The sequence below is a fragment of the Pteropus vampyrus genome, unplaced genomic scaffold (assembly GCF_000151845.1).
Source record: "Pteropus vampyrus isolate Shadow unplaced genomic scaffold, Pvam_2.0 Scaffold7, whole genome shotgun sequence".
Classification (NCBI taxonomy): Eukaryota; Metazoa; Chordata; class Mammalia; order Chiroptera; family Pteropodidae; genus Pteropus; species Pteropus vampyrus.
In genome coordinates this window covers 11,657,893-11,669,668 of record NW_011888788.1, presented here as the reverse complement: position 1 = coordinate 11,669,668, position 11,776 = coordinate 11,657,893, and the positions used below count along the sequence as shown (strand labels likewise).

At 36.7% G+C, this 11,776-nt stretch overlaps 1 protein-coding gene across 1 annotated transcript in view; it reads right to left on the bottom strand.

Annotated features, from left to right (window-relative positions):
• MACROD2 (MACRO domain containing 2) overlaps window positions 1–11,776 on the bottom strand; it is a 1,889,795-nt gene that overhangs the window by 163,269 nt on the left and 1,714,750 nt on the right. The window contains exons 9-10 of the mRNA XM_023536764.1: window positions 2,559–2,644; window positions 1,367–1,392 (exon numbers count right to left, since the gene is read on the bottom strand). Coding sequence (XP_023392532.1) covers window positions 1,367–1,392; window positions 2,559–2,644 — 112 coding nt within the window. The remainder of the gene's footprint in view (window positions 1–1,366; window positions 1,393–2,558; window positions 2,645–11,776) is intronic.

The following is an 11,776-nucleotide window of genomic DNA, read 5'->3' as shown; positions in this document are numbered from 1 at the left end:
CTCAGAATTATCATGAAGATTAACCGATTTAACCCGCATATCTGGCTGATAGAAAGCAATCTGTAAATGTTAGCTATTACTCCTATCATTATATTAGGTAGTAGTTATGGATGTGTTATATTTTTAATATGATCTTTTCTAGTCTAACTTGTATTGTTTTTTCATACATTTGTCTCAGATTCCTAATTATGAAATTTAAAGACATGAGATTAAAATATCCCAAAATGCAGATATTTGGTTTAATATAAAACTAACCTTTTCCCCTTAAATGATTATCATTATTGCATTTGGAAAGGATTAAGAAGACTAATTAGAAATACTCTGAAAAAGTCAGTCTAGGGAAAATATATGGCAAGTTAGAAAAAAATATATTCTAATTAAAGATGGTATGGTTATAAATTAACCATAAATTCAAATCGTGGACAGATAGTATATATCATTTATATTAGCAGTCACATATTCCATTAGAAGTTACCTTTATTTCATATCTCATAATTACAATTTGCAAATGGCTGTTGCCTTAGCATTGCAAAAAGACTCAACAATTTTGGAGGATTTTGACATTTAGTTTAAAAATGTACTTACTATTATAAATATGCACTAGAAATAACTTCATGAATCTGCCATGATTCAAAGCATTGATATGAAACTGAGGATTTTATTATTATTTCACTCACTCAAGTAGTAAAATACATTTTGGATTTATTCAGAATAGCAATTTTCAAACAATAATTTATTTACATTGTTATTAATATACTCTAAACCACTAAAACTGTCCCATTTTTAAAAATTGTAGTATGACTTTGGTTTTGCATCATTGAAAATACCTGCTGATGGATAGATTTGTTATAATATCAATGAATCATACTTATACAATTATTTTTTATCTTATGTTAGAGCGAAATTAAGTTTTCATCTTAGAAGACATGAAAAATGAAAATTATATTATCATTTGTAAACATCTCAACGGGTCCGAAATTTATAAAATCTAATAAAATATACTGTGATATTGACAAGGCATGAGAAGATTTGCATTGCACACCATGGCAAGTCACATTTTGTACATAAATGAACACATTCTCTTAATAATACTTAAAAATATAGAAATGCAGGCGCAAATAGCTTTCTGTGGTTACATAGGGAATAAAGAGAGAGGATGAAACAAAGAGATTGAAACAAAAAATAAGCCATCAGATTATGTGGAGAAGAATTTACTAAATTCAACTCTTACCAGCAGCTACCTAGTAAATAATTATTCAGTGTTTTACAGTCTGTAAAACAGAGTGTTTGAAAAAAATGAAGAAAGGTGTAAAAAGGAAAAGAAGAAGGAAAAGGAAAAAAGAAGGAAAAGGAGAAAAGAAAAGACCACAATCATAATTCTCTCCTTTGTTACTTGGGAGTCTTTCTAAATTTACATTGTGTTTCTGTGAGGAAAATACTGTAGTTAAAGTTCCAAATTAAACACACTCAGCAGATTTATCTTGCAATTATAAAATTAGAGAGAAGGACTTCAAATTACCCAGAAGATCTTTGTCCACTTGAAACATTAGCACAGAGCTGAATATCTCCAGCAGTTGTCTGTAGCTGTTTTACTCTGATCTGTAGGCAGGGTGTCCTCTCTATTGTGTAACTCCGATAGACCGCTTATGAGGGTGAATGTGCACCAGCACCCTTCACTAACTCCTTCCCACCTGCCAGAGTCACCAGTTACATGAAAAGCCACTTCGAATGGACATGGAACCCTCAAAAGAAAGCTCTCTGAAAGGCAGGCACCATCAATGCTCACAGTTGCTTGAAATTTCCTGAAGGCCATTCTTTCCAAAGCTGAGGAAAGTTCTTTGGTCACTGTGACTTTAATAGCAACATAAAAATAACAATAATTTAACAATATTAAATAAGCCTCTGCCTTCACAGACTGGAAGAAGGACAGTGGGGGGAAACATTCAAATTAACCAGATCCAACTAATGGCACATTCAGTCGATGTAAATCCATTATTCAAGGTTCTTTAATAGCTAACAGGTTTTACCTACATTTTGAAATAAGTGTGAAATAAGGTGAATGACTACCTTCCTCCGATTGCCCTAGAAAGTGCTGCTATTTTTGTTGTAATCTGAGCCCAGAAAATTGTGGGGGGGTGGGGTGGGGATAGAGGTGGAATGCAGGAACAGTTTGAATTCCAGCTACAAACATAAATGGGCTCCTCACAATTTCCCGCAAAGGTGTTAATGTGGTAGATATAGGCACAAGCCTGGATACAGAGGAAGAGCCTTTAGAAGTCAGTTGGTCAAGTCTCTCACTTCTGATGGGAGGAACTGAGACTCAAGAGATAAACTGATTTCCTCAAGACAACAGAATTACCTCGTGGGACAGAGAGATCTAGGAACTAGATTTCCTGTCACCACCTTGAGTTCTTAAAAACTATGATACAAGTTGCCAGGGGTGACTGGTACCTGGAGATCACATTTGTGACAATCTTTAAGGTGTGAAATGAAACTGAAATATAAGTGATGCCTTTACTCTTTAAATCCTCAATTCCAAAGAAAATAAATTGCTTTACTCACCTACGGGGAAAAATTCGCTCATTTTCTTTTTGTAGATTTTGAAGTCGACTTCTAAGAAGACACAGAAGATGATCCGATCCACCTAGAGGCAAACAATAAACACTCAAAGTGAAAGAAAATATGATGACTGCCTTCCCAGAACATGGTCTTGGAACAAAACCAAACAGAAAAGCCTCCTACAGGTTTTTGATGCTATACTGCTAACTACATGGCAGCGCTGAAGTTCAAGTGTGTGTGTACTCTTTATGTAAATAAACTCATGGTGGAAAGATGTTATATAAATCAAATAAGAAATAATAAATGACAATAAGCCACTTTGCAGCAAGCTATAAATAAGATCTGAGATTCCGACAGGATACCTAGACTTTATGTCTTATAAAAGAGCCACATGAGAGGTGTACAGCATAACAATAAAGTATGTCAGTAAACAAAGTTCTTTGTCATACCCTTGTTAGATAGATATATTTATAAATCCTAATGGTATCTGAATACAGCCCGGAAAACTTGCAGTTCAATTTGCATGAAGTCAGTTGCTCTTAGCTTAACATACTCAGAAATGTGACAGAAATAAAATATAATTAATTGACAGTAATATGAGGTAAATATAACTTTAATCCGGTAGGTATTATGGAATAAATAAATGCTACCTCAAAAGCAAAATATGTGTGCAGTCTCTTTTTTACTGTTTTGAGAGAGTTTCTGCGTGCAAAGAGTTGTTCCAAGATATTCAGAGAGTAGTACGGTAAGCAGAAAAGAGAGATGGAACACACATAACAGCTCACATATATCTGATATTAAATCGGTAACTCAGTTTTGTGTCTTGAAAATAAATATCCTTTACTTCTTTTGTTTTAACAATATACAGTAAGTTAAGTTAAAAATTAATCAAACTGCACCTGGTAATCGAATAGAACCATCAAGTGAGACATTTCTTATGGCAGTAGAGAATGGAAGTGGGACACGCATGTGGCAGGACGTGAAATAACTCAAAGGGACATCATCCACCTAGCCCCTCAGGAGCAGCCTGTGGGGTACAGATTCACACTAGCCAAGTCCAAAGTTCCTAGTAGGAGAAAAGATCTACAAGGGTAGCAGCGGGGAGAGGAAGGGCTAGGACACAGGAATTATCAGGGTTCCCTGATAGAGATTCAGAGATGTGGCTCCCTGGTCTCTGAAAAGCCTACACCCACATCTAGATTAAACTACCCTCTGAGCAGTCTTTGGATTTCTACATGTAGGCCCGGTAACTGCCAACAGGATGGATTATAAGAGAAAGCACCTGCCCTTCAGAAATGGAAGAACTGGGATGTAAATAACCATATTTTCTTTTCTCTGTATTCACTTGAGTTTCTGGTGTCCAGTCCTGTTTGCATATCATTAACATTTTTTTTCAAATGCAAAAACTGCCACTATCGATTCACTCTCCAGGTGAATTATAAATTTAGTTGAATAAATGACTAATTATCTGTGCAATACTGAATGATCATCTCCACTTTCCTTACGATGTGTTTATGCCCTGTGGCTAAAAATAAAAATCATAATGTTGAACAATAGAAAAGAGTTCCAAAGGGATATATACTCTATGATACCATTTATATAAATTTTTAAAGCACAAAGATACAACAGTGTAGGGATTCATCCATAAGCACTAATATACAGAGACACATAGGAATGTCACACATGAACTTCAGGATGATTATGATTTATGGAAAGAGAGGGAAGGTAAAGGAATGAATAGGTAAGGCTTTAACTGAATAGTTAATATTTTATTTATTGAGAAAGAAAATAGATTTAAAATGGTTATTAACTATGGAGGTGGGTACATGGTTATGATATCATTTTCTATATTTTTTTGTATATTTTAAACATTTCATAAAGTTTCTACCACTGAAAATAAAACTTTGTGTTAGACATACTCTACTCTCCAGCTGCACTGAACCACTTGTATTTTCCAAACACCATAATTATTGTCAGTTCTGTAACCTACGATGGTCGACATTTTTTCCAGGTTTCAAATGGTTGGATTAGTTCTAAAGCCACCTAATTGAAATCAAAATTAAAACAAGAAACTTTGGCTCAAAGCAGATCTAAGAAGACAAGTCTGGACAGTCTCATTTTAACTCTTTTCCCCTATTTTTATGGCCACTTAGGATAAATTAGGAAATTTTTAAAAACTCTCATATGGTGCGCGAGTGTGTTTGTGTTGGGGAGGGTATAGTGGTAATGCTGTTTACTGCTATTAAGTGCACTTTTAAACACCACACAGACTAAATAAACATTTCTTAAATATTGCAAAGAATTATAATCCATCTTTTAGTATTTTAGACTTTGTTACCATGGAAATAATATGGGTCCAAAATTCAGCAACCTGATTTATTTTCTCAGAAGAAGCTGGACGATGAGGGGAAAGTACTTTTATTCTAATTAGGTGGCCTAGTTCCCTGCCCTTGCCCTCAGGCATAACACTGAAAATATCTTGGAAGCAAGAGGAAACCAAGAATTAACTTCATTTGCCAAGTACTCGTTATGTATGCATATGTGCGTGTATTTATATCAGTGTGAATAAACATATTCTCTGTTGGACAGACCTCATTTTGTTGACAAGCTCTGTGTTTATAAACTCGTCATGGGTATTGATCACCATTTACAAAGCAGTAGATTGCATTTTCCAAGATGGCTTGCAACGAGATACCCTGTCCTCAGGCTCCTCTTAAAATGTAATGCTAATAATACTTTCATTGAGAGGTGGGATCTTTATTTCCTCCTCTTGAATCTAGGAGTGCCTATAACTGGCAAAATGATATGTGACCCCTGAGTCCACATCATAAAAGGTGATGTGATTTCTGCCTGGTCCTCTTGGAAGGCTCACTCTCATGCCCAATCATCATGCCTTAAGTAAGCAGAGAGACACATGGAGAATCCACATGTACTTCTAGCCAGTAAGTTGATTTAACTCCATACTTTTGAGCTACCCCAAGTAGTCCTAGCTGCAAGTTGATTTAACTCCATACTTTTGAGCTACCCCAAGTGATGCCACATGGAACAGAGATGAGTCATTGCTGCTGAACTGTGCCCAAACTGCAGATTTGTGAGCAAAACATAGAAATACATTCTTAGAAATCTGACATTTTTCTAGCTTCTTCCTATTGCCATTTTTTGGATTCTTGCTGTTTCAGCTATGTGACACTGGACTCCTGTTGAAAAGCTCAGACTGAATGCATCAAGTAGAAGTCATGTGGGGTGACAAGAAGAATATAGAAAGTTTACTTGCTACACGACTGAAAGACAGGGAATCTGACTTGTGCAAAGGAGGAAGAGCCTGAGTGATCCATTCTACTCCCAGATAAATTTCATAAAAATATCCAAGAATGCCTAAATATTGAGTCTCAGGAGAACAGTTTCAATGTTTCCTTTATGTTAAGCAATGGAACAATTTTGTAAAATGGTTGCTCTTGAGAGACAATGTTTATTCATTTATTCATTAGATATTAACTGAGCACTTTCAATTTGTCGGATTACCCCATGTTCCATTCTCTCACAAGGAAACTTGAATCTAGAATTGAGTTATTATTTTCCCGAGGCCAAACAATTAATTAGTGGCAAAATCTCAGGCATCTTCACTTCATATCCAGCATACTTTCTGTGATATCACCCAGATGGACACACATGGGATTGAGTTTATATACCTGTCATTAGCTCTGTGACATTGGATAAGTCATTATCTCTCTGGACCCCAGGTTTCATGTCTTTATAAAGAAAAGATTAAATTATACCCCCTTTCTACTTTTTTAAAATTCAGTTATAGTCTATTTCTAAGGTAGTTGTACTATGTCAACTTAGTTAAGCTGGAATTACATTTCTCTGAATGGTTCTGGGTTAGGATTGGTCACAGAGAAATTTCCATGAGCTTTGGAGGGCAGAAGTGCAGCTGCAGCCATTGTGCTAAGCAGGTGGGTGTAGGGCATCGGGATCTGGGCAGGTGATATACATATTGCTCATCAGTTGGCTCACAGCTTCTCCAGCTCCTGCTGTTTCTCCTGCCTCAGATTCTCTAAATCCTGGGCTGAGCAGAGGTGCAGCTCTACTGCAAGGGTACCAGCTTCTTCTTCAGGGCATTGCAGTTTTGGGATTCCAGCAATGAGAGACAGATGAATACAGCAGTTTGTCTCTGTGGGTTCCAGTTTGCCCTCATGGCTTCCACTTTGTCCTTTCTTGCTCTCTTCCATTTTGCATCCAGCTTTCTTGATGTGCCCCTTTATTACCTGCCCTGCTGACATACTCCAGGCCTGGTCAGATGCTGAGGCAAAGGCTTTCCATAGACTTCTTTACCAGCTCCCTCTCATGGGTCCTGGTTAGGGACTTTTCTCTGCTCAGCCAACCATCCCCTTTGGATATTTATTTCCTCAGTTTTCCCTAAAATTGTATAAAATCTAATCCCTATAACAAATCTTTTATTCTATATCACTCACAATGTTCTGCTTTCCTGATTAAATCCAGACTAATATAATCTATAATATCATATCATTGAATATCATGTAGAGGAACACAGTGAAGGGCAAAAAATAATAACAGTCTTCCTTTTTTGGAAGTGTATAACCTGTCAGGATATGAAAATTTCAATTACTTCCTTCAAGATGAACTTTTTTTGGTCCTAGCCCAAATTCTTGTTGAACTTCCTAAAGTGTACATCCATTCTTTTGTAGTTAGAGCAACATTGTATACTTAAAATGATTCGCTTTTTTTTTTTTAATGAACAAGTTGTCAGTAAACTTAGATAAGTCCTCAGGCTAAAATGTAATTGCAATTAATGCAAAAGGCAACACAAAGAAATAACAACTTAACTGTAGTCCTCATTATACCTTAAACTGGAATCTTATGAAGAATTGAGTGGTGCTCATCTTTATCTCTAGTGCATGGTGTATGTCCTGACTCATAATATGAGCTCTGTAAATATTTGCAGAGTATATGTTTAGGCAAACAAACTTGGCTAAAATGTAAGTATATGGCAGATATTTTCAAAGGGTGTTTAGTTCTAGAACCAAACGTCTTTAGGAGGTAGAATTTTTGTTGTGTTTTCCAGAATATCTGAAAACTGAATTATAGAGGAGCCTGGGTGCTTTTGAAATGTATAAAAGAGCTATATAAAGGGCATGAGTCATTTATTCTTACCACCTGTCAGTTTATCCAATGATACTATGCTGAGTACAATGGCTTTTGAGCCCAGTCCTGATATTTTTATATAGGGTGCTTATTAGTTTCACAATAGCAACAATGATACCACCTGTAAACTAAAATGTGTTAAAAGTTTTAAAAGCTTTTTTTAAATAAAAAAATATTAAGTATTGGCAAGGATGTGAATTATCAAAAACTTTCATATTCTGCTTTTAGAAGTAAAAATTGGTGCAACCACTTTGGAAAATTATATGGCAGTGTCTACTAAATTAGTTGAATTTGCACATAATCTAGGACCCAGCAATTTTACTCCTAGATAGAGACATGTACTATGTACCTACGTTCACAAAAAGATACATACCACAATGTCCGTAGTACTATTGTAACATCTCCAAATTGGAAGCTAATTAAATGCCTAAAATAATAGGCTAGGTAAATAAATCATCATCTATTGGTACAAGAATCAAGAAAAAAGTACATACTGGATTTCTAAAAAGTTCAAACATTAGAGAAATAGGCAAAGTCACCGAGGGTGTCAGAAGTTAGTATAGCAATTACTCTGGGGTGACTTGGTGAAAAGGGAACAAAGCGGATGCCAGGGATGCTGTTTTTTGATCTGAGTGCCGGCTCCACGAATGTGTTCGGTTTGTAAAAAATGATCAAGCAGTGACTTAGGATCTGCGTTCTTTTCTGTATGATAAACTTCAATAAAAATTCGTTTTAGGTTGAAAATCTTCTGTCACAGTTGTCTTGGTCAACAACAAAAATCTATTTTCATTGACTTATAGGTCAAAAAAGTTCTTTAAAAGCTGACCTTCTAAAGTCAATCTCTCCATATATTTCACTGATGTCAACTGTAGCTTATCCATCAAAGCATAAAGGGGTAAAGATATATTTCCTTCACCAATATTTCCATTAATCCACAGTTGGGAGGTTTATGCCCCATAAACATGATGACATTAGTTCTATTAACCTTAGTATCATATTCACTGCCCCTGAAGAGAGTTACACAATGAAGTAGGTTTGGAATATTTGCAGCCATCCTGCATTTTTTTTCACAGGCAATTAACATAGCCAAGATTATTCTGCGTTCAGTGACACCGGGAGAATGAATGAATTCTGATAAATGTAATTTGCTTCTCTAATAACAAACAAAAACATTCAGAGATTTGGTGTGCATGCAAATACCGCTTTAACTAGGATGGATAGAGAGCCAGCCTGTTGGGCAACAGGGTGAAGTCACAGCCTTCCTGAAAGATGAACCAACAGCTTCACCAATGCACGCTTGGATATTGAGTTATTTTCATAAAACTGGTTGCTGCTAATAAATTAATTAAATTTCAGGGTTTAAGTATCAAAGTTGTAGAAATATAGGTTTTGTGAGAGGTGGAAAACCAGCACCATTGGAGTTTGCTTGGTGCCATGAGTAAATGGAGGTTAAATAGAGTAACAGAGAAAAGGTCACTAGTGATGGACTAAGGAACAAAAACAAAAAGCTGGGATGCCTGGCTACTAGTCCCTCCTCTGCCATAAAATGGAGCAAAGGAGAGAAACCTGCCCTTCTCCCACTGCATTAGTTCTCTGTTGCTGCACAACAAATTTACTGTCTTAAAAAAAACAAAGTTTTATTATCTCATAGTTTCCATAGGCGAAAAGTTAGGGACTAATGGAATTGAGCCCCTCTGCTCAGGATCTTCAAAGCTGCAGTCAAGGTGTTAGCAGCACTGCAGTTCTCACCTGGGCTTGGGGTCTTCTAAGCTCATTTAGGTTGTTGGCAATTTCTAGTTGTAGAAACAAGGTCCCCATTTTCTTTCTAACTGTCAACCAGAGACAGCTTTTAGCTTCTAGAGGCCACTTGTAATTCCTTGCCAGGGGGCTCTGAAAGGTAGCTCAGGACATGGATGCTTTCTTTTTTTCCAGGCCAGCAAGAGTGTGTCTCTATGACTTTCACCATCTCTAACCTGTAGGCTCCTTTTAAGAGCCCACCTAATTAGGTCAGCCCACCAGGACACTCTCTCTTTTAGTCAACTCAACTGATTAAATACCTTAATTACATCAATAAAAATCTCTTTTGCCCAACAGTTTAAGTGACTATCACTCCACCATATTCACAGGTGCCACTCTACTCAAGGGGAGAAAATAGACAAGTTATATACACAAGGGGGCGGGCGTCTGGGAGCATCTTAGACTCTTGCCTCCCATATCCAGTCATCTCCATGTAACCAGCCATCTAATCCAATCTGGACTTGACCACGTACCAGCTCTGTAACCTTGAGCAGGTCACTTAAATTTTCTAAGCCTCAGTCTCCTCACTTTTAAAATGGAGACACTGACTTTGTAGGCTTTGGTAAATTTGTTTTCTATGGCTGTGTGACAAACTACCACAATTTTGTGGTTTAAAGCAACATTTATTTATTAGTTCACAGTTGGTAGGTGACAGGTCTGGCATGGTGTAACTGGGTTCTCTGTTCAGGGTATTATAAGGGTGAAATCAAGGTGTCAGCTGGACTAAATTCTTGTCTAGATGCTGTGGAGAGAAACTGACCGCTAAGCTCATTCTTGTTGGCAGAATTTAATTCCTTGAAGTTGTAGGACTAAGGTCCCCATTTCCTTGTTGGCTGTAGCTAGGAGTCACTGTTAGCTCTTAGAGGCCGCTTGCAAGACTTGCCAAATATCCACCTTCACCTTGAAGCCAGCAAACACATTTCAAATCCTTCTCAATTTTGAATCTCTGACTACTTCCACATCTGACCTCTAGGTCCAGATTTAAAGGACTCCTGTGATTGAGTCAGGCCCGCCTGGATGGTCTCTCTTATGTTAAGTTTAGCTGATTTGGGACCTTAATTACATCTGCAAAATCCTCTCACAGCAGTACCGCAGTACCTAAGTTATTGTTTGAATAAATTGTAGAGGATATGTATACATCAGACGTTGGGAACCTTTGGAGAATCTTAGACTCCCACCTGCCACAGCTGGCTGTAATGACCACATGAAACATTCTATGTAAAGTGCTTGAAAAAGGATCTGACATACAGTAAATGCTCCATAAATATTGGTTGTTTATTTATAAAGTTATTATTCATAAGGTACCCGAAGTATCTAGTATAGTGCTGGCATATAGATATAATTACTGTTCACTTGGTGAGTCCTTCATTTCTACCCTGGTCTTTTAAAACAGGTCAAAGAAAAATATGAGCCAGATAGAGAACACTGGAAGCACTTTTTCTGACTGGTATGCTGAGTGGCTATTTTATTGCCGTTTCAACATCGCTAAGGAATTCTATCGTAAAAAAGACATTTACAAAAATGGCCCATGTTACATATAAAGCAGCTTTCTTTTTCTGTTTTTTTTTGTTGTTGTTTGTTTGTTTGTTTGTTTGTTTGTCTGACCATATCAGCCAATGAAAGAAAGGAGAAAAAGGTAAACTAACAGTTGGGCTGCAACAATGAAAAAGATTTCACAAGACCTTACAGGAGTCTCTTGCTCTGATATTTTAATGTCCCTGTCAAATGTCACCAAACATCATTCTTCTGGTTCTTAAGTATGTTCAGATTTGTGCACTCCACCACAGAAGTTAATATTTCATTCTCTAGATTACAGAATAGGAAATTTTTTCTCTCCACATTCTCAGAGACGTTTGGATGAGATGGAGATCATTTGTAATCCGTAAACACTAAAAGGGCATTTCTGCATTGTGAAATTGCTTCTGTATGCATAAAAAAGGATCTTTTATTTTGGGGGGCTTTTTGCAAACTCAGTTCGCCTGTCATTACTCCATGGAAGCACAATTCAGAGTCTTCTTGTTTCGTTTTGATAAATTGTTCTTTTTGACTTTTCTTCAACTCTATAAGAAAAAAAATAGTCATGTCTCTGAAGAACCAAGAGTTATTTTGATTTGATCTAGAGACTCATTCGTACAAGTTAATTCCCAAGCCTGTTTCATAACGATCAAAGTATACAACCTCACAAATGACACATCCATCGAGGTCCCTGAAGTTGTTCCAAATGTCTAGCAAGAAGAGATGCAGGCACACACAAAGA